General features: G+C 40.1%; 1 protein-coding gene across 1 annotated transcript; it reads left to right on the forward strand.

Moving 5' to 3' along the window:
• The first annotated feature begins 16,433 nt into the window (after positions 1 to 16,433).
• GPRIN3 (GPRIN family member 3) lies at positions 16,434 to 18,764 on the forward strand. The gene has a single exon (XM_008143558.3). The coding sequence runs from the start codon at positions 16,434 to 16,436 to the stop codon at positions 18,762 to 18,764; it is 2,331 nt and encodes a 776-aa protein (XP_008141780.2).
• The last annotated feature ends 8,474 nt before the right edge of the window (positions 18,765 to 27,238 follow it).

A 27,238-nucleotide genomic window follows, 5' to 3' on the forward strand; every position in this document is an offset into this window, starting at 1 on the left:
GACTCACGTGCAGAACTGGTTTAGACAATGTAAAGAGCTAATATAATATCTGAAAACTCAGAGGGTGCATCAAGGTAAAACAAGATCTGAAAGTGCAGCTTCAGAGAGGAACACCGTTCCCATTTTTGCAGTCTGAATATTCTTAGCAATGGGAAACGCAAGGTTTTAACATCTTACCTAATAATAGAGAAACATGTAAATTGACCGTACCTCCACTATGTCCACTGCCAATCAGAGTGTGTATGCAAATTAACCCAACAAAGATGGCGGTTAATTTGCATACATACCTGGGTCCTGGGAACCTCCTCGGCACCCAGGTCACTCCCAGCCGGCCATCGGGTGGAGGCTGAACGGGCCGAGCCTGCAATCGGAGGTGCCGGGGGTGGGGGGTGGGGGAACCCCTTCCCAAGCCTAAAGCCTGAGACAGAGGCTTTAGGCTTGGGAAGGGGCCGAGCCTGCGATTGGAGGTGCTGGGGTGGGGGAACCCCTTCCCAAGCCTAAAGCCTGGGGTGGAGACTTTAGGCTTGGGAAGGGGCCAAGCCTGGGATCAGAGAGAAGGTGAAAAAATCAATGGAAACATATCCTCAGGTGAGGATAAAAAGAAAAATAAAGAAATAAAGGTCATATCCTATGAAAGACACATCTTGAAAATGCTTAAAGAAAGTTGTCATTTTTTCATGGTGAAGGGACTGGAGTCTGTGTTGATGAAAATACCTTGGCAGCTGCGGTGACTGGCAGTGGCTGCAGTAGCGGGTGATGGGGCTGGCGCCTTCCCCTGATCAGCCCGGTCGCCTCCTGCAAAGTGAGGCCAGACTGCAGCTTAGGTCCGCTCCCAATGGGGAGTGGGCCTAAGCCATCAGTAGGACATCCCTTGAGGGCTCCCAGTATGTGAGAGGGGACAGGCTGGGCTGAGGGACCCCTCCCCAGTGCACACATTTTGTGCACCAGGCCCCTAGTGGATTATAAAATGGGAAATCTCGGGGATCTAAGGTTCAATTTGGTAGGAACCTTGTTTCTCCATTCTTACTCTTCTTTATGTGTTAGGTGTTTTTGTTTTGTTTTTGCTCTATTTTACACAGTTGAAATAAAACTATGTTTACTGGGTTTTTAAAAATTCAAAGGCATAAAGTTTAAAAATCACCCATAATCCCACCATATATTAACTCACCAATATTTTAGTATATTTCCTTCTAATATGTTTCTACATATATATTTTCTCTACATATTATTTCAGATAAATATTTCTTGCAGCCCATGGCATCACAACTCATTGATACAATTTATAAAAAAAATTAGAGAAAAATAAGGAATTATAAAAATTATACATATATTCCTAAGATTCTTCTTTCAACTTAAAGTATTTGTATTTGCATTATTCGCTAGCCTTTTGATACAGGGCAGATGCTTTTTTGAGACTAGAACCACTGGTTGACATTTAACATCCCCTTTCTTTCATAAACTCATAATGGACTCCCAATATTTTTCTGCTTGTGTTTTTTTTTAACAGTGAAACAAAGCATTCCTAATTAAGAATTAAACTGTCAAGTGTTTATAATTATTTCCCCTTCTACAGCTGTCTGACTTACTCCTAATACAATAGCTACATTTTTTTTTAGCAACCCATCTTTGTCAAGTCTTACCAAAGCATTCAATGTAGTTTCAAGCAACAACATCGCATTTCCCTTGTTTCATCCTTTGTAGGTAATGGAGTTGTAGTCAAATTATGTGGTCACAAGAACAAGGACAACTGGCATGAACAAGTTCAGCAAGAGCCACTGACTCTTGGTCTCCATATAGCATAAGTGGTAGGAGCAGAACTGGGCAGGCCCATCTGAGAGGGATCTACCAGCCACCAAGTCCTGGGCTTCAGCAGTAAATCTTCCATTGGGAATGGAAAGCTCAGTAGTTGGGTGGAAGTTATTTAGAGAGCGTCTACTGTATAACCCTATGATGAACTTTATTGTTCACAAACCTACCAGTTATTTTGTTTACTTCCTTAGGCTCAATTCCCAGAAGTAGAATTATTGGCTCAAAGGCTATAGATATTTGTGATGTTCTGGAATTGTTAATCGATTTGTGCTCCCATAAGAAAGCCTGAGGATGCCATTTTCACTCCAACCTTGCAACTGTTGAACATTATTTTTAATCTTTGCCAATTAAATAAGCAAAAATCTGGTGTTTTGTGTTAATACACCTGAATATGGTATTATATAATAGGGTAGTTTTCAACTCTGCAGACTTGTCAGCTTCACCTGGGGAGATACTTAACAATTTTTGTATCTTATAATTTTAGCTACAAAGTATATTACAAAAAAATGGCATTGATTTGTATTCTTGCTTTATACTCTATTATAAAATATTGATAAATGATATTAGGCCTATACCAACAAAAATATGTGGGAGGGGGGAAGGGAGAAGAGAAAGAGGAAAAAAGGGAAGGAAGAAAGCAAGTTAAGTCCAACAATAGTATAGAAAATAAGCATTAGCTGAAATGTTATTGGGAACATTTTAATGTTTTGCCTTATACAAAATTATAGCAAGCTGAAATTTTAGTCAGCATAATTTCCTAGCCACTATTATTATTTATATATATAATAATAAATATATATTATTTTTATATATTATTTATATATATTTACTTATATATTTATATATATTAATATAATCAAATCTTTAATTAAATTGAGGAAAATATAAGAATATTTATGGTGGGAATATAACTCAGTATTTGGAAGGGTTTTTTGTTTGTTTTTGTTGTTTCTTTTCATTTATCTTTATTGTTGAAAGTATTCCCATTGACCCCCACGACCCTGAACCCTCCCCTCCCAGGCCTTCACCACACTATTGTCTGTGTCCATGGGCTATGCGTATCCTATATAATAATCCTATATAATAAAAGGCTAATATGCAAATTGTCCCTATGGGCCAGAGTTCAACCTACGGGGAGTTAGATGTGCACTGACCACCAGGGGGCGGCGCTGAACATGGCAGGCGTCAGTGATGTGGTGCTAGCAGTGGGTGGCAGTGGAGGTCAGCCCCGACGAGAGTGGGACCATGATGGGATGGTGGAGCAGATGAGTGGATGGCACCAGGCCAAGGCAGGTGCGAGCAGGGGCCCCAATCGCCCCACTGGTCATCCCACAGATTGGCCCTGATCGCTGGTCATACCTAGGGACCCTACTCGTGCATGAATTTCATGCAACAGGCCTCTAGTATGCATAAGTTCCCCAGTTAATCTCTCCCCACCCACCCACCCACCCACCCTCTCATGCCTTCCCTCTGAAATTCATCAGTCTGTTCCATGCTTCTATGTTTCTGGATCTATTTTGTTCATCAGTTTATTTTATTCATTAGATTCCACATAGGAGGGAGATCATGATACTGATCTTTCTCTGACTGGCTTATTTATATATAACTCAGTATTTTGAACTACACTTATCCATAAAACATCCAGAATGTATGGTTACCTTGCCTATACAAGTCCTCAAGGAAAAACCTATCCTTAAATGCAATCAGTAAAAGGTAAATGAAATCATAGAAACCATGGCATACTGTGAAAGCAGGCTAAAATGAATAAGGCAATATTCAACACAGGTTTCCTGAGAGCTTAGTACGAGCCATTCAGTGTCTAGGCACTTCCGGTACATCAATGAGCACAAGAAGACAAATGTTGCCCTCTCAGAGCCTGCTTTCCAGCAGGGGATGACGTCAATGTGCAATACTCACAGTAAGTGGGTAAATGTTTTGGTATTTTAGAAGCTGATTAGTGTTATGGAAAAGAAGTGACAGAGAGTGAAGTCAGAGGACGTCCAATTTAATAGTAGCTTGATCCGGAAGGACCTCATTGCGGAAGTGACCCTTGCGCGAAGGCCTACAGAAGCCCTGTGAGATGCCTCCACCTTATTTCTCTACCCTCCCCTGCTGCTCAGCTCCTGCTGCCATGCTGAACTCTTCACTCTGCCCACACGTTCCTGCCTTTGCCCTAATTGTGCTATCTGCCTGGGGAACAAAGCATAGGGCAAAATGTGAGAAGCACCCTGATGTTGGTAAAACAATTAAAAAAAAAAAACCGCTGTTGGAGATGAGAGATAGGACAATTGCTTGTTGTTGATGTAAACAGAAAAGGCTGAGGGAGGAATTCTCTTTCAAAAATGCTTTTCAGATTCACCCCACTTGCTGGCTTGTCTTTTATCTGCCTACATCATGAATTCCTTCTAACCTCCCTTTCCGGCCTCTTGGAAGCAGTAGAGTTTGGGAATCAGACTCACCTGGTTTTGAATTTCAACTCCGTCACTTTGCATGTGCAACTTTGGCAAACTGGACTTCTTTGAGCCTCAGTTTTCTCATCTATAAAACAAGACAGTAATTCTTCTTTGAAGCTTGTTGTAAGAAAAAACAGTAACATACAAGATCAGGCAGATGACAATGAGAGAGGATACCAGTCTTGAAAAAGAAATGGATCAGATAGTGAAAGACATTTTTTAGACCATGCTAAGGAGAATGTAATGGAGAACCATAACAATTATTTTGCTCAGATAAGGGACATATTTGTGTGTTTTAGAAAGATGACATTAGCAACAACTCTTCAGAATTGACCTTGCAAGACCAAGTGGTATGCTATTGCCGTGTTATGATCAATTCAGTTAAGCCTGGTAGTGACAGAAAGGGTAGATTTGATAACTAGCAATTAAAATATGTTTCTAAACTTTATATCTAGACATTCAGTCAATTCTCAAAATATAGACAAAATAAATAAATGATTCTTAATCATTTTTATTGATGTCTTACCCCAGTTTCATAGAGCTTGGCTTTTCCTTAGGTTTACTAGTTGAAGGGTGTATGATTTGAGGATCAACTGCTAGAATTGCCAAGAATAGAAAAGGGGGGAGAGAAATCAACTGATAAACAGGAGTCAGAGAGTCTAAGAAAAAGAAATTCAAGTAAACTATTTTGTGGCCCAACAGATATCACTTTGAAAAGAATTTCTCAGCTGTTGACTTTGAAAAATAAGTGCAGTGCCTAGCTTTTAGCTTGTAGATAACCTAGATGGATAAGAAAATCATGGTTCTCTTTTACTAGTCAAATGGCTAGGCTGACCCCCTTGCATAGCGAAGAGCAGATGGGAAGTGCGTGGAAGGAGAAATCAGCATAAATCCATCACCATTGATAGAAGAGCTCGAAGGTGCACACATGTTCAGTTTTGCCAGAGTGAGGAGCACCAGCTTTTAAATTTTTATTATTTTTGAATAGCAATATATTCATATAGTTTGACATTCAGAAAGCACAAAAAGATGTAGAGTGAAAAGTCTTCCATGTATCCTATCCCCCACACTCCCAGTTCCCCTCCTCTGAGAGCAATTTCTTATTTATCCTTCCAGAGATATTTTATGTGTATACAGGCAAAAGATATTCATTTTTCCCTTTTTAATACAAATGGTAACCTATTAAACATACTGCTTTGTATCTTAGGGTTTTTTTTATCATTATCATTGGTTTTTGTGGTGTTTGTTTTTTAGTTGTTGTTTTACTTAATATATTTTGGAGATTGTTACATATCAATACATAGTTTCCTCATTATTAAATACAGCTGCTTAGTATATTACTAGTATTTATGGAAGTAACAACCCCCCCCCCATTAATAGGCTTTGTATTTTTGTAGCTAAGCCTCTCCCTAACATTTTGTTATTTCATACAACAAATAGTCTTCAGTAGAATTGCTGAGTCAAGCTGTGTGTGACCATGTATCTGACAAATACTGCCAAAGTGTTCTCTATAAAAGCTGTACTAATTTGCATTCTCACATGTAGAGTATGAACAGCACTATCTTTGACTTGAGAGCTGAAAACCGTATCATCAGTTGCTGTCTAGGTGGAGTAAGTTCAAACTCTCTTACATAAACTCACAAGTTGTCATTCTAAGGGTTTTTCTTTCTATCAAAGGTGAGTATACTCATCTCCTCGATCAGTTGTCGCCTGGGGACAGTTTTGTCTCCCAGGAGATATTTGGCAATGTTAGGAAACAATTATTTAAACAATATTGTTGAAAGTATTACATATGTCCCCTTCCCCCCCCCTTGACCTCTCCGAGCCTACCTCCACCCCCCACCCCAGGCTTTCACCACTCTATTGTCTGTGTCCATGGGTTATATATATATATATATATATATATATATATATATATATGCATATAAGTTCATTGGTTGATCTCTTCCCTCCCACCCACCCGTCCCTGCCAGCCCTCTGAGTTTTGACAGTCTGTTCGGAGACATCTTCTGTTGTCACACTGGGGTGGACATCTAGTGAGCAGGGGCCGTGGGTGCTGTGAAATGCCCTGCAGTGTACAGGACAGTACACCCCTCTTTCTCTCCGCAAAGCATTATCTGGTCCAAACGTTACTGATGTGGAGGTAAGAAAATCTGCCCAAGAAAACCTCTGCTTCCTCTTGATCACATTAAATAACATCTTACAAAGCTTAAGATTCTCAAGTAAAATAACAAGTCCTCTCTCTGCGTTTCATAGCACATTTGTGTTTTGTTTCTTTTGCCACATTTATATTGTACTGAAATTAAATATTTGCAGGAACTGTGAGCTCCTCCAAAACATGAATGTATCTTAATTTATATTTGTATCCTGAATATCTGGCACAAAGAATGCACTTAATTATTAAATGAATGAATAGAGGTTAAGAGTGCTTTGTAAGTGTCTCAGTGTGATGACTTAGGGGGTTTATTTATTTTTTTAATCAAAGACTATTCTTTTGGAAATGTCAAATGAATAAGAAATATTTGAACTTCTATAATAAACTGTAGTTTGTTACACAGTATCAGTCACTTAATTGTATACTATCTTGCTCATGGGGAGCTTTAGATTGAATTTGTCTTGTCTCATCCAATGGTTTGCAATCTCCTTACGGGCAAAAATCAAAACTTTTAAGTATTCCCTGATGACTTAGTGTTTTACAGACAATAAATCAAGGAGGGTGATAGGTTGTTTAATTCTCTTTCTTTTCGTTTCTTTTTTAAATCACAATTCATAGGCCAAACCAAAAGATCTGGACAAAGAAACTATTCATTCTCAAGAGCAGAGCCCTCCCCGCTTTTCTCTCAGACACCCAGGTCCTCCTTAACAAGGAGCAAAATAGTAACCCCACAGGGGGTCCAGACCAAGCCCTGAGGAATCTATCTGCTTCATAACTTTGCCTTCTCTAGGTTTCCCTGAGTTCTCTCGAAATAAAAGAACCCCAACTGACCAGCTCCATGCCCAGCTCCCTGTGCACATTTATATCCATCACTGCAAGTACTGCCACCAGACACCTTCCCAGCATTCAACACGTTTAAGGACCCAAGTGTGGCAACTGGAGCTGGGACTGGCTAGTGCCTGACATGAGGGAAAAGCAGAAATGACTATCACCTGAGGCCGGGCAGCAGGCATCTCTGCTTAGGTGCCCACCTCTCCACTTCTGAGCCACCTTTGCCAGAAGGAAGGCAGGTGGAGCGGAGACCTAATTTTGCTGAGAGCCCCATGGTGTCGGGGGGAGTGTGGCAGCCAGGGAAAAGAGCAGCAGATCAGCAAGGTCAGAGAGGAATGAAGCAAGGTCAAGAATACTTTTTCTAAGGCTGAGTGGCGCTAAATATATTCTGCAGAAAATTGGGATGCAGGGCAGCTTTGATCATATTTAACACAGGGTTGTAAAATGCAAATGAAAAAATAAATTGCCAGTGTAGAACTGCTTAGTCTATTTCTAATGGCTTTTTTAATCACCGGTTAGCCCTGAGATCCTTGTGCATTTCTTTGCAATTAGGATAAGCTTACAGTTGTCCTTCAAGCCTCAGTTGCAAAAGAAGGAAAACATTCTAATATCTGTCAGGCAGACCAGGTAATTGATAAGAGCCAGCTTGATTGGAGAAGGTTAAAAATAACAAAACTATATTAATCATTTCTTCTCCCGAAGAGTTCAATTTTTTTAAAAAAAAGTAACTTACTTGGGCACTTTTAAACAGCAACTTTGATATTTAGCCATGAATTATCTCCACAGGTAAGCAAATGGAGCTATTGAGGCGTTATTTTTTACCATTACTAAATCCTGAGTCGTTATTTTGCTGAGAGAAAAAAAACAAAAGTCCACATTTCCCACCTGATCCAAAATAAATAGAGCTCATTATTGTGTTAACCTTCAAGTTAGCTAAAAGTTTCTTCTTCTGTCTTCTAAATGATAGCCTTTAGGTGGGTGTGGGAGAACGTAAACTTATTTAAGTGTTGGACGGTGTAAAGATGGGTTCTCTATAAAACCTATTGCATAGAGCCTGCCTTCTTAGGAAAGTGATGTCAAAATAATAATTCATGATTGTGTATTTGTTATCTTCCAAAAACCTAGTAAGTGTCTAATTTGTTTCATTTAAGCTTTATCCCAACATTCCGAGGCAGGATATTCATGTGTGGTCATGGAAAGGTTCCCAAGCATGAACTCCCTAAAATTAACTGCAAGCACATAGGTGTGTGCACTTCTGCGTTTCTAGAAAGAAGGTTCATAGTTTCCATCAGCTTCTCAGAAGCATCTGGGACCCTTAAAACATCCACACTGGACTCATCATCATGAAGAGCAGCCACTTCTGTCTGGATTATCTGTATTAGCTTGAATTCGTAAAGGCAAGGCTATGTTTTTTTTTGTTTTTTGTTGTTTTCCTTATTGTCTGATTATGCTTCTTGCCCAGGTCATGAAGCTTGTCACACACACACACACACACACACACACACACACACACACACACACACACAAATGCCCCTGCCTCTCCCTTATGTAAAATTGGTTAATAATATGGACTCTGGAGCCAGAGTATCTGGTCTCTACCACTTCCTGCTTGCGTGACCTGCCTCGGTTTCCAGATCTGCCAAGTGGAACTCAGGGAGGTACATCCTCATCGAGTTATTCTGGGGATTAAAGAAGTTTACATAGAGAACAGCGTCTGGAACTTAGAAAGCAATAAATAAGTGCTTGCTGTACCATATGATTCCAATCTGCTGTGAATTTAGAAGCCGTCTGTTCAAATTGTATTTGACAAAAGAGGGAGGATATATTTGGGGTCTTCGTGCTTCTCAAAGCCCTTTTTTTTTTATTTCTTGGCTTTTGTCCAGTCCTGCTTACAATGGTATTCAATGAGATAACAGGCCATGCATTCATTTCTCTAGAACAGTGCTGAACAAAAGAAGAACAGGAGAAGGAGAAGGGACGCCGATCCTGCCTCATGAGCCCTCATTAAAGTAACCATTGTAACCGAACGTCCACAGGACACTCTTCCTGGCACTCAGCAAAGCAGCCTTCTTTCCTCTCCGGCCATTCTGATTTGCGTTAGACTCAGTTTGAAAGGAAGAACCAATTTTTCTGCTAATATCTTTGAAAAGTGCATTTGAGGCAGCTATTAGTGTGAGGGTGTGATTTTTTTTTTAAGAAAGTAGGAACTGCTTTTTGTAGCCTGTGGGTGCTTCCTAGGATTGAATCGCCTCTCCTTAAAACTACACTGCCAGGACCTGCTGGGTTCAGAATGCAAATGATCTAGGCAACAGTTCCCAGTTAAAGGGAGCAAATAAAATAGAATGGAACGGGATGGCAGACAACATTTTTTAATAGTCTCTTCTCTTGCCTCACTGTTCTCTCAGGGTCTTTGCACCATCCATCTGAAGGCTAAACGCCGCTGTCAGATGACTGGGGACGCCTAGGTGCCTGTAACACTTGCGTAACATTACTAAAGAATACGATGACATCTGGGAGCCCTTGTCCTATAGCAAGGTGGCAGTCCTGAAGTGGGCAAAGGTCATTGCTGCCCACAGGACTACTGCCATGACCCGCAGGGATCAGCGTCCTGCCCGTCCAGGACTGCCGCGCCTCTCTCCGGCCCTGGTGTCCATTGCTCTTCCCACCAGAGCAGCTCTGGTGCCAGTCACAAGGGATGAGATCCCCTGCTGCCTGTCTTATTAAGCGTGGGTGTCTGTCATGAAAATAGGCAGCGTGGCATAGTCGTGGGACCCACTGTTTTCAGAATGAGCCCTGGCGGTGTCAGCCTTCAGCAAGCCGGGCCTTTCATAAAGTGACCAGTTGTGAATGTCATCATAGTCAGTGTTAATGCCATCCAGGCTGCCCTGCGTGCATACACACACACACACACACACACACACACACACACACACACACGGGTGGGCAAAAGTAGGTTTACAGGTGTTCATATGGAAAATATTTTCATAATTAATAAATAATATTACAAGAATAAACTGTTTTGCCTACTTGGAACTGTAAGCCTACTTTTGCCCACCATGTATTTTTTGTTTTGTTAATCCTCACCCAAGGATATTTCTTCCATTGATTTTTAGAAAGAGTGAAAAGGAGGGAGGGTGGGAGAGGGGAGAGAGAGAGAGAGAGAAACATTGATGTGAGAGAGACACATCAATTGGTTGCCTCCCACACATACCCTGACCAGGGCCAGGGAATGAACCTGCAACCCAGATATGTGCCCTTGACTGGGACTCAAACCCGGCATCCTTCGGTGTGTGTGTGTGGCAAGGGGGGGGGGGGGTAGGGTTAGGGTTATACTGTGCATTAGATATGTAGGATTATTTACTGCTCATTGCAAGTTTGTACCCTTAAACATCATCTCTCCCATCCCCCGAGTCCTCCCATCCCCATATAACTACCATTTTAGTGTTTTTATGAGCTTGGCTTTTTTAGATTCCACATGTGAGTGATGTGATACAGTATTTGTCCTTGTTTGACTTATCTCACCTAGCATAATGCTCTCAAGATTCATCCATGTTGTCAAAAATAGCAGAATTTCCTTCTTTTTCATGGCCGAATAATATCCCATTGTGTGTATATGTCATCTTTTCTTCATCCATTCATCTGGTGATGGGCACAGAGATTGTTTCTATAGCTTGGCTATTGTAAATAAGACTGTAATGAACGTGGTCGTTTATTTATCTATTTGATATACTATTCAAAACAGTTTAAATATCTGATAAACTTCTCATCTAAAATAAATACATATGCCTTAGTACAACAGTTCCATTATGAGGATATAAAGTCGTGAAATCATAGTCCGCCATAAAATGAAATACCAAACATACTCACCTCCTGAGATCATCTTGACACCTATCACATTGGTCCTAACTAAAGTCTTCCTTACCATTTTTAACAAGTGTCAGAATCCATCTTTAACACAGATCAGTGCTTAAATATTGAGACTTTTAAGGAGACTAACACTTATCAGGTGCTTAATATGCCAAGACACTGTTTGTTCTAAATGCTAAACCTGTTCCCTACAACAACTCAGTGAGGCAGTCCTATGACTGTTATCCCCAATTTATAGATTAAACTGAGGCTCTGAGAGGTTATTTGCCAAAATACATTGAGTTAGAATTAGGGAGTGGAACTGATACTCTAACCCAGGGATTCTGGCCCCTGCTTCCATGTTCTTAAATACAATGCCAAACTGTCTTCAGAGGACTAGAGGTTAGGTTGGGAATTCTACTCTGTCAGTGCTTTTGGAGCAAAGCTCTCAAACTCAGCTGTCCACAGGACCCCAGGTAAGTAAGTAATGTGAAGGAGTGAAACAGGGCAGGTGGGGAATGGGTCTTCCAGGGGAACAGCCCTTATCAACGCCATCTAGTGTTACTTTCTGGAAATGCATACGTTCTAAGTTTTTAAAGAGAGAAATCTGGATTTTTATGAAAGTTCTCTTCAATTCAAAAAGACAAAGAAAGAAAAGAAAAGGGAAGGAAGGGAATGGAAGTTAAAACCATGCAGGACACTCTCCTACACACACACACACACACACACACACACACACACACACACACACAGATACCTGCAGGAGGAAGTCAGTCAGTATGTGAGCCACCTGTTTGCAACCTCTAAATTTTTATAAGTTAAATCTTAAATTGGACTCTGGTTGATATTTTTTACTCTGGGTAATTTTAAGACATATTCTCATTCTAAACTACTGAGTAATTACACTTTTTTAATGTCTTATGTGTCTAATCTATTGGAGACTAAAGATTTCTGCTATTTGGTGGGTGAGAGGGGAAAATGCTCAGGGTGGGGCAAGGAGGGGGAGGGTTGTAGAGGAAGATTGTCTCAAAACGTAGGCAGTCTCTCCCAAGCACATGGAGATGCTCTGAAAATTACACCAGCGTCTATGTAATCCAGTGATATTGACTTCCTATCTGCTCATAAATCAAGAGATTCTTAATTACAGGTGTTAATCTGGGCTTTCCATCTTTATTCCTTAAATGATGGATAAATTAACCTCAATTAACAAAGCAACCAAAGGAAAACACCCTTTCAAAGTTAAACGAGTCCAATTAGCTATCTGTAGGATAATGGTAGTAAGTTCAAGGACTGAGTCTTGTGAAATCCCTCATCTTTTTCTAAATCTTTCAACTTTCAGTTGCTGAACTCTGAGCAATTCAAAATTTATAGTCCTCTTGGCAAACCAGGTTTCTTGGCTCTAGGCCAAGGTATGATAGAGGAGGCATTCTGTATTCCTGGCTTCGTGAGACCTTCCAGCTTTTTGTAGCAGGTGTCCAATGTGCTTATCTGTATTGTCTAAACCTGCATTGCAGATACATAAAATTTAATAAATAAGATGCAACCATTTTCTTACTTCCAAACACAGCACTCTTTTTTATTGTGTTTTCATTTCTATTTCATGCCATAGATTTAAATTTCCTATTATTTTGAAGTTTGGTAGGACATTAATAGTGGCTATTTTGGATAGAAATGGGATCAATTAATACCTCTTTAAAATACGTTTTTATTGATTTCAGAGAGAGGAAGGGAGAGGGAGAGAGAGATAGAAACATCAATGATGAGAGAGAATAATTGTTTGGCTACCTCCTGCACACCCCCTACTGGGGATCAAGTCTGCAACCCTGCAACCCGGGCATGTGCCCTGACCAGGAACTGAACTGCAACCTCCTGGTTCATGGGTTGACGCTCAACCACTGAGCCACACCAGCTGGGTCAATTAATACCTTTTTATGGACAAGATCCTGCAGTGTCCTGTGAATGGAAAATAATCAATAAGCTCGTCCCGTTCCCTCCTGAGGCTTAAAGTGCTTTGGGGTAAATAAGGCATTTATACAAGGAACAACAGTACAAAAACTGCATTAAAAGCATAATACAAAGGACACAGATTAACATAGCTGTAGGCTTTTTAAAAGAGAGAGATACTTGACCTGGCTGGCGTGCCTCAATAGTTAGAGTGTCGGCCTGTGCACCCATGAGTTCAATTCCTGGTCAAGGGCATGTACCTACGTTGCAGGTTGATCCCCACTCTGATCCCCCGCACCCTCCCCCCTCCCCCCGTTGGGTTGGGTGCAGTAGGCAACCAATCTGTGTGTCTCTGTCACATCAATGTTTCTTTCTCTCTCTCTCTCTCTCTCTCTTTCTCTCTTCCTCCCATCCACTCTCTCTGAAACTCAATGAAAAAAAAATATCCTCTGGTGAGGATTAACAACAAAAAATAGAGAGAGAGACTCTATGATTTGAAGGCTTTAGAGGCCTTCAGAAAGTAAAGTAAGTGGGGTTTAAGTGGGACCATGAAGAATAAGTCAGCTTTTTCAGGGGAGGGAGGGCAGAGAGTGGAAGGAAGGGTATAGTAAAGACACATACAAAAGAAGGAGAGGGAAAGATGTGGTTGGGGCACAGCAAGTGAATAGAGAATTGCAGTAAGGGAGAAATGGAATATAAACCTCAGGTGGGGGGACTGTCATACTTTCAACAACAAGGTAAATTTAAATATAAATAAAATAAATAAACAAAAACTGAAGACGTGGTCTGAATGAGCAGGAAGAAGTGAAAACCAAAGATGGGGAAATATTCAACCCATTATCATTAATAATAAAGTTAGCAGGAAGAGCTGATTTAGGGGAGAAGATAAGCTGGATTCACTGCTAGATTTCATATGATTATCGGTCAAACAAATAACATTAAACTAAGAGATAAAATTATGTATTTTCGAAATCTGGGCCCAACCAAATTTGCCTTTGCCTTATTTTGACCCTTTATAGCATTAGTCAAGAGTGTGCTATTTGATTTATTATCCATCACATGCAAATATGTAAGGTTCTTGAATTTCGATACAACAGAGGTCCTCTGAAGTAATATAATTTATTTTTCCAATGAGTTCATTGGGAGTCCAGAAAGATTAAGTGATTAGCATGAGGTCATAGACTCTATGAGAAATAGAGGTAATACCAAAACATAGTCATCCACTAGTTTCTGAAACACTGCTTTATTCACATTACCTGGTTATCTTTTTCTTAAATAAAAAAAAAATGTTTATGCATAAAGGCACACAAATAAATTTTTAGATATACTTTTTTAAATTTCGTATTTTCCCACCTTTGGGTACCTCCAACTCTGTTTCCAACTCATCACATTCCTTCTATTTAATATGTCTTCTTCTGAATATTTTTAGAATATAATCACATACAAACATATCTGTACACACACACACATACAAATAGCACATACATATGTAGTGTTTTAGGTCACTGCTTTACAAAAATAAAAACTTATATACTCTTCTCTGTACCTTGCTTTTCTCATTCAACCATACTTGGGGAAATCGCAAGTGAAAAGTTATAGCCTAATTAATATTTTTGTGGGCGGGGGAGGGGGGAGGTTAGCTTTATTATTATTTTTTTTAATCCCCATCCGAGGGTATGTTTTTATTGATTTTAGGGAGAGGAAAATAGAGAAGAAAGAGAGAAACATTGATGTGAGAGATAAACATTGATCAGTTGCCTCCTGTACACACCCCGACAGGAGATTGAACCCACAATCTGGCTATGTGCCCTGACCAGGAATCAAACCCAAACTTTTTGGTGTAAGGGACAATGCTCCAACCCCCTGAACTACACCGGCCAGCGCAATGGTTTCTTTTAATGGTTGCATAATGTTCTACGGTAGATATATGTCGTGATTATTTTTGCTCTTCCCCCATTCATGGAGATCAACTTGTTTCCAGTTTTTGCCTCTACAAATAGTACTTCAGTAAACATACTTGTACCTAAATATATATATATCCTGGTATTTTGTTTCGATTGGGATCACTGGGTCAATGATATGTTTATTTTTAGTTATAAACATTAAACTGCTTTCCTAAGAAAGCTGTAACAATACACATTCATAGCTACAGTTAATAAAAATACTTTCTTTAGCTAGGTGTCTCCCCAGGCTTATAGTGTTACAACTGTTTTTTAAAGATTTTTAAAGTGCAGTTGGTACAAAGTAAAATCTAATTGTCACTTTTTTGCATTTCTTTGACTACAAATGAATGTGATCATCTTTTCATAAGCTTGTTGGTTGTTAGACTTCTGATTTTGCAGATTGCATTTTCATATTCTTTACGCATTTTTTCAATGAGCTATTTTGTCTCCTTGTAAATTTTTAAGAGCTTCTACTGTATTATAGGTATTTTTTCCTGTCTCCTAGATCTACAAGCATTTTTTTTTTCAAATCTATTGTATTTGTTCATGGTATCTTTGCCACACAAAATTTTTTAATTTTATTTAGATAACTATGCTTATATTTTTCTTATAGTTGCTGTATTTTCTGGCTTCCAAAGGAAGTTTACCATCCCTGTCCCTAGATTATTTTATGGTTCCTAGATTCTCTTACAGGACATTTATTTATTGATTGATCTATCTTTTTGTTTTTTTGTTTATTTTCTATTTTAACCTTTAATCCATCTAAATCCATCTAGGATTTCTTTTTGGAATTGGTGTAAGATAAAGACCTAGTTTTATTTTCTTTCGGATGAATAAATAGTTTGACAGTCCTTTAATATTAAGTAATCCATTCTTTTGCCACTAAATTGAAATGCCTCTCTTGTTCTACATCAAATCCTCATTTATATGTGGATCAATTTCTGGATATTCTATTTAACAAGTCTGTTTAGGCCCTATATTCAATACTTATTGATTTGATCACAGTAGCTTTACAGGATTTTTGAATTTTCTGATATCTGGTAAATCAGATTACACAAATGATTTTTAAGGTAGTTATCAAATGCTTAGGCAAATACATTAAAAATCTATTTGCTAGACAGCAGTGGAATGCAAAATCAAACTAATATATCAAAATAACACCTGTATAGTTAAAAAAAAATTCCAAAATCTACTTTCCATGATCTATGTATTTTTATACGAACAGATTTGGAGAGGAAAGATTTTTAATGCACGTATGAATCCTTATATAAGTAACGGGTGTGTCTTCAATCCTTAAATTCTCTGTCATATTAATAGTCCTGTTTCCTTGATTCACAGATCGGTCCTTCAGAGGAGTCATCTCTGATCGTGTCTTCGCTCTGACCTACAACAGCTTCCCAGTGGGACCACTGCTCAGGGGAGAGCTCCGAGGTTTCCCTGAAGAGAAATTCCATGGGGACTGTACCTGACCCTCTAATAATAGCTAAAACCTCCCTGATCACAGCTTCTGGAAAAGAAGACGACCTAGGAGAGGTACCGGCTGCCTCCCCTCCGCCTCAACCAGCCCTCCCGTGTAGGAACACCGATGGCCTTTCCAGCAAGCCTCCGGAACCAGCCCTCAGCCCCAGGGCAGCTCCCGAGGCCCTGATGCAGGCCTGTGAGCATGAGGCCACGCGGCCAGACATGTCTTCTCCTGGCATCTTCAATGAGGTGGAGAAAGCATCTCCCACACTCAACTCCCCTGGCAATACCCAGCGGCCAGGAGACAGCAAGCCCACAGCACCAACCCCGTGTTCTGCAGCAGCGAAGGATCTCATACACACAGCATGTACCATGCCAGCCAGTCAGCACACCCACCCGGCCATCCCAGGGGACCAGCCCAACGCCAGCGCCTCCTCCGGATCTGAAGATACCCTGGGGGAATCACAGAGAACCTCAGCTGGAGAGCCATCTGAGACGCCGGGTTGTCCTGTGGGAGGCACTTGTAGCAGCAGCCACGATCAAGTGCCCTGTGATTTTCCTTCTCAAGACGCAATCCCGGGAACGGTGCAGACTGCAAACACAGCGCCCAGGATGCTCAGCCACGCCTCCCCTCCTGCAGGGCAAAGGCAGGGAGCCATTTCCGACTCCAAGACGAGGGCCTGTGGCTCTCCAGCACGAGACGACGGGCGTTCAGGGAACACACAGCCCTCTGCCACCACCTCAGACACCCAGGCCGTGAGTTCTGTGACACCTCCACCATCCCACCTCCCTGGCAAAGGTCCGGCGTGTCCTCCAGAGCCAGAGAAGACGCTGCTAGCTGCACAGCATCAGGCATCAAGGTTCAAAGAAGCAAGTACGATGACCAACCAGGCTGAACATGAGCTCAAGGACGTTCCCAACAGGGCTCAGCAAGATGCGGAGGTGCAGGCCGTGGCGAGTGTGGAGAGCAGATCCGTCTCCACCAGCCCCAGCATCCTCACTGCGTTCTTAAAGGGAACCCCTGCTCCTGAGCGTTTGGAACAAGAGCAGCTGCGTGTCGTTTGCCACGGCAGCGGGAGCCACGCGCTGGAGCTGTCCGTCAACAAGCTATCCCCCCAGGAGTCAGGGCAGCGCCCTGGCATCATGCCAGAGGTACACATCCAGGCAGCTGCCGCCGTCTCCACAGCGGTCCAAGGAGGTCGTAGACTAGTGAGCCTGCCAGGGGAGGTCCTCAAGACCTCATCCATCAGTGAGGCATCCAGCAATGTCCAGGACACATGTACTGAGGATGGGAGGTCAGCAGGGATGACCCCAGGGAGGGCGGAGCCCACCTCCAAACAGCTTTCTGCTAATTCCAGCTCCCTGAAAGCTAGCCTCACGGACCGGATTTCCACCAGTGCAGGACGCCAAGATGAAACCAGTCACGCATTGGGGACACTGGAAACCAGGCCATCTGAGCTTGCAGTGAAAACCACAAGTGGCCACAACACAGACCCTGGTTGCAAACTCTCCGACTCCTGTGGGCCTGCCAGCAAAACTGACCAGTTCGGGGGCTCGGACCCCACGGATAAAGGAGATGCAAGAGAGAGGAAGCCTGCATCTCTTCCGATAGGAAAAGAACAAGAATCTAAAGGCACGGATCTCCTGGAGGGGAGAGCAAGGGCAGAGGCCAACACCCTCCTGCTCACTCCTAAATCCCAAGGAAGTGGAGGCTCAGGGTCAGCTGCCAGTCCCACACCCTCCCCAGTTAGAAACAACCAGGAGGGCGCCGCCGGGGAAGAAAGCAGGCCGGCCAAACCAGCCACCAGCCTGAGCCTGCCATCTGAATCCATGGGTGACTCCAGTCCCAGCTCGGGCAAGAAGACCCCTTCTCGCTCGGTCAAGGCCAGCCCGCGCCGGGCCAGCCGGGTCAGCGAGTTCCTCAAGGAGCTCAACGTGACGGCCGCGGCCGCGCAGGTGGGACTCACCCCGGGAGAGAAGAAAAAGCAGCTGGGCGCCGACTCCAAGCTGCAGCTGAAACAGTCCAAGCGGGTCAGGGACGTGGTGTGGGACGAGCAGGGCATGACCTGGGAGGTGTACGGCGCTTCCCTGGACCCGGAGTCGCTGGGCGTCGCCATCCAGAACCATTTACAGAGACAAATCCGGGAGCACGAGAAATCCATCAAAGCGCAAGGCAGCCAGGCCCGGAGGTCCATCTCCTCGGATTCTTCTTCGAATAAGAAGCTCAAGGGCAGGCAGCACGGCGTTTTCCAGTCCATGCTGCAGAACTTCCGACGCCCCAACTGCTGTGTGCGCCCTGCCCCGTCCTCTGTGTTAGATTGACAGCGAACGCGTGTGGGAGCCCTTGGACCCCTGGAGCGCCTTCCTAAGTGTCCCTGCAGGTCAGAGCTTACTTGGTCACCCCATCCCCACCCCTACCCCCAGGCCAAGAAGAGAAAGGGAGTATTAACTACAGGAAATTGCTACTAAGAATTGTTGGGTCCTTTGATTGGAGCTCCATGAAGTAAAATACCTTTTCAGTTGGGGTCACACAAGGGAAGTGAAGACATTTCACGCTGAAAGAAAGAACAAGAGAAAAGCAAGCTTCACGGGAAGGTCTCCACCTCAATCAGGAGGAAGTAAGATGCGCTGGGTTTTTCGTATGTTGTTGCTTAGAGAACCAGCACTGTCATTTATACGTGTGTCATTTCTGTGTCACTGTCTCGATGGAACGCACTATGGCATTTCCATTAAAACCCCGGCTTTGTGTTAAAAATACCAGAAACGCTATGAGCAAAGCCACCGTTACACTTTCTAGTCCTATTGCAACAAGGATGCTGTTACCATGCAAAATTTAAGTAGCTGATAAGAACTATAATGGGAAAAAAAAAAGTAAAACAAATCTGACTCATTCCTAGGCCAGGGGACATGAAGTAAAAGCATTTAAATGCATAAGATACCAAATATGAATTAATATTTGTAAACATCTACAGATAATCATTTTTGTAAACCTTGTTATACCTCTTCATAAATTTAAGGAAGTTATAGTAGGGAAATTAGCTATGCTTTGGAATATGAATACTGCCCACATAACACATGAATTTATATATACAGATTTTCCAGCACCAAAGGCAAGACGCATCTCTGTGATTCAGACTAGATTAAATTCCCATTTCCTTGCCCCAGAGGAAGTACATGTGGCTGAATTCTTGAAAAGAGTCATCAAGTTATTGATAATACTAAATTTTATGTTGTACAGGTGTCCTCCAAAAACATTCTACTGAAATGTTAAGGTTCTGGTAAGGAATCATAACTAACCAGTTAACAAACACTCTTCTCTCCATGTTGAAAAAAAAAAAAAAAAGGAAAATTTCCTGAGTAACAAAAACAAAGGGTTTAATTTAGACTGCAGTAAACAGGACGCAGTTTGTGTGTTTCTTTTGATCTGGTTCAGTAACTTCCAATAGAAAATGTAGTCAGCAGCAAATAGAACACAAGCTTCCTTACAGTTTTGGGATGTAGACGAATATCATGTAATTGCTTAGGTTTCTAATCTATAGCAATAAGGTAACCTCTGCAAATGTTGATTTTAAGAGAAACACCGTCATATCTCATTCTTCAAACCCAATAAAAGAGCGGCTCTTACTAAAACACAGTTTGAGCTTTGGTCCTGGAGAACATAGGCACCTGGTTGAGCTCAGCCCCTACTGCTTCCAGAAATGGACCCTGTCCATGGGATCCATGAGTGTCTTGCAGGCACTGGGCTAGGATAACCAGCAGTGGCTTGAGAATTGGGGTAGTGAGGAAGAGGGGAATGAGCTAGGGCCCTGGAAAGGCTTCCCCTCGTGGATTCGTTGTAGGGAGATCGCTACTCACCACCTTGCATTTAGAAAATCAGATGATTAGATGTTGAGGAGGCACTGCTTGCCTTCACTAAACTCACTCTCCTAGATGAGACAGGTGGCCATGTATTCCCTCTCCGGAGACTCATAAATGCCATTTTTGCATAAACTCTAAGTCCCCGTTTTGGCTTTTTTTTTTTTTTTTTTTATTCTTTTTGGCAGATGCTGAACATATTGGAGGAAATCATACTTGAACTTTAACACAAGCTACACTGGACACAACCTAAATTAGTAATAACCATTGATTTCTTTCAAAACAATTGGACTGTATACAGGGCCTGCATAGTAGACCACAATCACAGCATTCTCAGAGCCTGAGAATGGTACTTACCAGTGGTTGTATTTAGAATTTATAATGAATTTTTTCATGATATAATTTTTAGTTTCTTAACAGTTGGCCTCTATTAAGAATGCTGTCTAAAGTAGAAATTGCCATCAAATTAGCAATCACATTATTATTTAATGATTAGAGATTTGGTCTAAAACTCTCTTTTGGCCTTAAATATCCATTTGTAGTAATGTTCATGTCACTGCTGTCAGAGATGCCTTTTCCAGGATGTAATCTCACTCCTGTCTCTCGCTCACATTTTTGTCTCCCTCACACGTTGTCGCACGTGCTGTGTACACACAGAGAACACCCTGTGTACACAGTGGCAGCTGTCAACAGCACCCACTGCAGCTGGGTGGGCCCCAGGTAATCCTCTGTGCAAAGTGGCTAGAACAGGCTGTTCCTGCATTAACATAGGAGAAAAGGAAGAATTCAGCATCTGGTAATAATATTTATTTTCATGCGTTTGGAGTAACCACATGATTTATAAATAGTTAAATGAGGCAGAGGCCTCAAAGAGTTGTAGGCATTTGTTACACATTAAATAAATTTAAAATTAAATTAATTAAAACTAAACTTGGTGGTGTAGTTGTGCCTCTCAGTAAAACTTAACCTTTTGCACTCAGATGTCGAGATTAAAATTACTCTTTGAATGTATCAATAATTTGAAATATAAAAAAATCCAAATAAATAAGTTTGTATGAAAAGAAACTCCAGTTTTTTGTTCTACTGCCGCGCTTTGTAAAATCTGGGGTATTTAAAAAATTAAATCCCGAGTAGAATAAAGGAATCGAGAAAAAAGCAAGTGAGTGCAAAGGGTTAATGTTTGAGATAGTAACTTTAACTGGTTCTTTGGTGCTGGCACTAACCCTGACTTCTTAATCTTTAATTCTTTATTATTTATCTTTACTTCTGCCATACTGTAGAAATTGTCAGAAAATATTTCAAAAGCTTTCTTGTTTTGTTGTTTATTGAATCTTATAGAAGGAACAGCTTTTAAAAACAGTAACAGAGCCCGACCAGTGTGGCTCAGTGGTTGAGCATCAATGTATGAACCAGGAGGCCACAGTTTAAAAAACAGGGCATATGCCCAGGTTTCAGGCTTGATCCCCAATGGGGGGCATGCAGGAGGCAGCCAATCAATGATTCTCTCTCATCATTCATGTTTCTTTGTCTCTCTCCCTCTCCCTCTTCTCTGAAATCAGTAAATATATATATATTTTTAAAAAAAACAGTAACAGAAATAGATCATCAAATGGATAAATAAGATAGGAGCCTAGTCAAGACAACCATGATTTTACATTATGATACCCTGCGTACTCTCACAATAAAACCTTGATTTGAAATTTTGCCTTCACTTTGGTCTGTGACACAGCATAAACATTCACTATGTCATTTATGACTCCTTAGGTTCACTCAATAAATGGGGTTGCAAAACAACTTTAATGGCAGACTCTGTGAACTTGCTTGGCTATTCCTTACCTGAAGGACACACATTGGGTTGAAAGTAGTTTGTTTTTGTCCTTAATTTCTTCGGCTATGGTTTGATTCTTCTTAATGCATTTCAGTTGTTTAAATAAATGAATAAAGTGTTTTATTAAGTAAATAAATATAAAATATTTCTTGAACCAGTAGTAAAAGAAAGATGAGCTAGAACACAGAGTCTGGACGATAATGAAACATTTGAAATGTTAAGAGGCCATGAAGCTTACCCAGTAAATAATAGATGTTTTCATTTAAATCATGATTTTCCTATTTTTATGATGACAAGAAAATGTCATCCCTTCAACTGTCCTATGTTTATCTTTAGTGCTTTTCTAATTTTGTCTTTCTTGGTTATTGGTTTTAATGCACAGGACCAATTACTTCACATATAGTAAGTTCCTAATCAACCTCTGTGTGTTTTGGATCTGTGGCATGAGTTGAACATTTTATTAGGTGAAAGCTAACCAGAAACCTTTTTGTTTGCATCCAAAATGATATATTTATACCCTATATGAGTATTATTTCCTACCTTAGTAAGTACAGACATATTGAATATCATTTGATTTTTTATGTTTTTTTTTATCTTTAGAATTATCTGATACTCATTTCGGATACCAGTGTTCTCCACGCTATAGGTTAAATATCAAAATTTAAATGAGTTTGACTGAATATGCATGTATAACACATAACCTGGAGCTTGAATTTTGAAACTGAATCTTAATAGGATTGAGCTTGTCGTCTTAAAATAGAAAGCCAGAAAGAAGTTCCTATCATTCTGGAATACCTGTATATACCACGTGAAAAATATACTATCACATGACTTTAAAATGTGTTTACAGGGGATCTATATGAGTATGCTATTAATGTAAATTATTTGGCCTTGGCTGTATCTGCTCTGTTTTACTGCCTAAATGTGAAAATGTTCCTCCAACATATTGTACATGTGTGAAAAGATTTGTCTACTTCTAGTACCATATAACTCACCACATCCCTTGTCTACTTTTTAAGAATCAATGTAAAGAAAAACAGTGCATTAGAATAAGGTTTGCATATATGTACATGTGTTTTTACTGAAAATTAGGCACTTGTAGCCTTTCGTAGACCTCTACCTGTCTGATTGATCAATCATCTACAATGCTGCCATGGAGATGATGCTGTTTATTCTCTCCTGCTTTGTCCTAACTGGTGTTTGAGAAATGAGGCCTGTGAATTTCCCTTTGTGATAATTATACAGTGAACTCAGCAGTCTCTCGACGAATGAGCTGACCATCTTGTCCCCACCCCTGTTTTTTCTATACAGTAAATCAGAAATCTTGTCCACATTTGCTTCAGTATTTACTATTTTATATTCATATCTGAGCATTTGTTTTCTGTTAGCAATGGTCCTTGTGTGAAGCCCTTTTGGTTGAATCTCTCCAAATGCTGGTCAGCTGCTGCCACTTGGCAAATGACAAGTGATATGCAGAATCTCCTGCCCATCCTTCCTAATGAAATCCTGCAACTGGCTGAGTAATTATAAATGTCATCTGTGCAGACACATAGACTCAGGATGGCTACAAAATTTTAGACATTTTTGCAAAAAAGGAAAAAATAGTCTTGTAAATATTGAAACAGATGCTCATGAACTTTATCCTAGTCTTGGGGAAAAAACTCTCCTTGGCTGCAGAAATCAAATAAACTTGATTTGCAATGACCAAGGACCTAGAAGAAGTGGATGAAGGTGGGAAAATTCGGTCTCACAAATAACCAGAGGTCATGACAACTACTTTTAACTGTGAACACTCACCAGCTAACCTACTCACTTGCCACAACCAAAAAACCTCTCTAAGCAAATCCAATACATCTGTATATATGTGTAGATAGAAATTACAAAATAGCCTAAAAAATTACTGTTGGCTCTTAGGTAATCAATGTGATGATCATTTTAAAGGACATTTAAATAACCATGGGCCTTGATGAAATGACTGTGGAGGCCAGAATGGTGCAACAAGATGTTATTTACAAGTTTGGTGTGTGTGTGTTTTTTAAGTCCCAGATATCTCAGAAACTAATCACAAGAATAAAGACTGTTGAATATGAAATCAAAGCCAAGCAATAATGTGCCAAAAAGAGGCAGTTATACCAGCAAGTGCATCTACTATGGGCACACCACTATATAGTCATGGTCTGCTCCATGAAGACTGTAACCCACAGGATAAAAGATATAAAGGCTTCATTTCTCCTTTCTTACTGGAAAAGCTTGATTATGAGCTTATTAAAGAAGTACAACACCAGTGAGCATTACTAGGGATATGGTTAGCAGCTGAGACAGAAAAGGAGTCAGAAAGTCTTGCTAGCTTAAAACTCAAGACAGCTCCACCCGGAAACTTGGAGAAATGGAGAAATTAAACATATGGTAATTACTCTTCCTGGACACTTGCATATAAAGCAATTGGATTAATTCTGCCTGGAGGATTGCCCACCTTAGCTATGAAAAAATGGTTTTCCAAATGTAAAGTAACTAAAACATGAGTACTCATCTCAAAAGGGACCTCAAATAATGCCTTACAGAAAGAAAATGATGTTCCAGATGGGCATTCCTAAATACTGCTTCTTCATCAAGTATCTTTTTGGGTTCAAGCTCAACTCCACTGGCTGCAAAACAGTCAGAATAAAAGTCACATAATTTGCACTTCAGAAGAAGGTACTGATGATCAACCAGCATGCTGATAATTATGATGATACACCAGTGATTTAAGTGTGTTAAGGAGAATTAAATGGGAGAGAAATGCTGACTTCTCTTTTGATTTCTTAAGATGTGGGTATGTCATCCACTTATTTCTGGGGTGAAAATTATAGCTTGCTTTTTGACATTGCTGCTAGCATTACTCTTTATTACTTTCAAAATTAAATTGTCTATTCTTTAGAAAAACTTTTAAGCAGTTACACAATTTTTTCTGATTCTTATCGTTGCTTTTAATATCAAGTAAAGACTATGTATAGAGTAAATATATTAAATGAATAAAAAAGCTTTATCCAGGTTTATCAGTAACTTTTAATGATTTTTAGATTAGATTCCTTAACGTTTATTTTAACTGCATTTTTGAGTAAAATTATTTTTCATAATGTTTTCCATCATGTCTTAAAGTGATATTGATAAATCAGGAGATTGCAGTATTATAGTCATATTCCTGAATCCCTAGAGGAGAGGAGAGACTAATTCTTGTTTTAAGGGCATCTTGAGATACCTTAACTGAGGTTGAGAAAGGTCAATGGGGCCTGAAAACTCAAGAAAGAAACATACTAACAATTACTAAATGTCTAAATGTATTTATCTCTGCTGTACTAATATGTTGTGAACAATATGTTGTGCATAATACTGTAGCTGGTCACGGTATGTCAATACATTCTGTAGGTGTGTATGGTCTGCGAGTGATTGGTTTTCTATTTTTATGTGTAGAAAAAAAATAACATGCCGTATCCCATTTTAAGGCCAAGTTCTGTCATAAGGTAGGCACATGTACAAAAGTGAATAAAGCCAACAGAAGTGTGCATGTGTATTCAGTAACAGTCCTTTCATTTTTGAAGGTCAGAAAGGGCTGTTGGTTTTTTTTAATCATCTTCGAAAGTAGATTACATAATTATCACAAAGACTGAATATAGTAATCAGTACATTGGCATGTTACTAAATATGCCAGGGCTAATTAACCATGCCATTAGTCACAGGTAAGGTCAGTTCTTTGACCACTGGGATGATTTACATTCCTCACACATCCTCTCCATGTTAAGTGTGTGACTAGGATGTACATACTATGGGTGTGATTGTGTACATACCTCGTATGAATTATCTAAATCCTCAAAGCAGCTATAGGAAAGCAGGAAGAAGAAACAGCTGTTCAAAAGCCTCAAAAGGGCTAATCAATGTGTATTTTTATTTTCTACACATAAAAATGTGTACACCACATACTGTAAATAGCTTGCAGACATAAATGCATTTTATTCATACTAGTATATTTAAGTAAATCACAAAACAACTCATTGAAAACGGCATTTTTCTATGGCTGTCCTGTTTTACACATACTAGTATTAGTATCGGGTCAGATTCTCCATTAAATGGTGTTACTCCCTGGTAGCAGATTTGGAAAATTAGGAAAGCTCCACTGGGCCACAAAAATCTACTTAGCATCTTCCTGAGGCACACACTGTTCCAGGGCAGCTACAAAGGTTTAATACTGTTTCTTTACGCACCTAATTTTATATCTGAAAATGACAAATGCTGGGGAAAACCAATTATGTTTTGTAGACTCTGTTTGTACATTTATTAGTGTATTTATTTGCACAGGCTGATAAAAGCCCTACATTTTTTTAGAGATATATCCCTAGATTTCAAGAGTGTAATAATCACATGAAGTGAAAAATGATTGTAAACATTCTTTTTTTTTTTTCTTTAAAATCAGCCAAACGATGTTTAGCAACACCAAAGAGAAGTCTAGAGTAAAAAATTTGTTTTAATTATAGATGATGTTGGTAGGACAATTGGATACGAACAGTTGTGAGTTCTTTAAGATGGATTCAAATAAATTACTATTATTAATAATAGGTGATACTGTGTGGACTTGATAGCAAGATTAGAGTCATTAACCAGCAAATGTCAACACTGGACAACATTTTTCAATTTGTCACAGTTCCAATCTGTGAACTGATGTTGTTTGAGTTTCTCTCATTTCTTCTGAAAGGAAATACACTATTAAAATAAAAAAGTCTGATCTGGTTCCTAAAACCTAATATGACTTGACCCCAATTCCTTGACACTAAAACTTATGTTGACTAAGTATTTGGTTTAAGATATGAATGGAAAATACCAGAATTTCCCATTAACAGAGAATTCTGCATGGTAAAGTACAAATATAACCACTTCTCAGTAGAAAGTTAATGATGCCATTTAATACATATTTGTATTTTAGAGAATGAATGTGCCATCTTTATATGTTAGATAAAAATAAAAGGTTAACCAACCGTAAGAACACTATAGTTACAACTATAGCTGGCTGTGTTTTTTAACTAATAAAAACATACTTGTTTATAAGAACAGCATACCCGAATTCTTGATTTTTTGTCAATAT

Source organism: Eptesicus fuscus, chromosome 2 (genome assembly GCF_027574615.1).
Source record: "Eptesicus fuscus isolate TK198812 chromosome 2, DD_ASM_mEF_20220401, whole genome shotgun sequence".
Taxonomy (NCBI): Eukaryota; Metazoa; Chordata; class Mammalia; order Chiroptera; family Vespertilionidae; genus Eptesicus; species Eptesicus fuscus.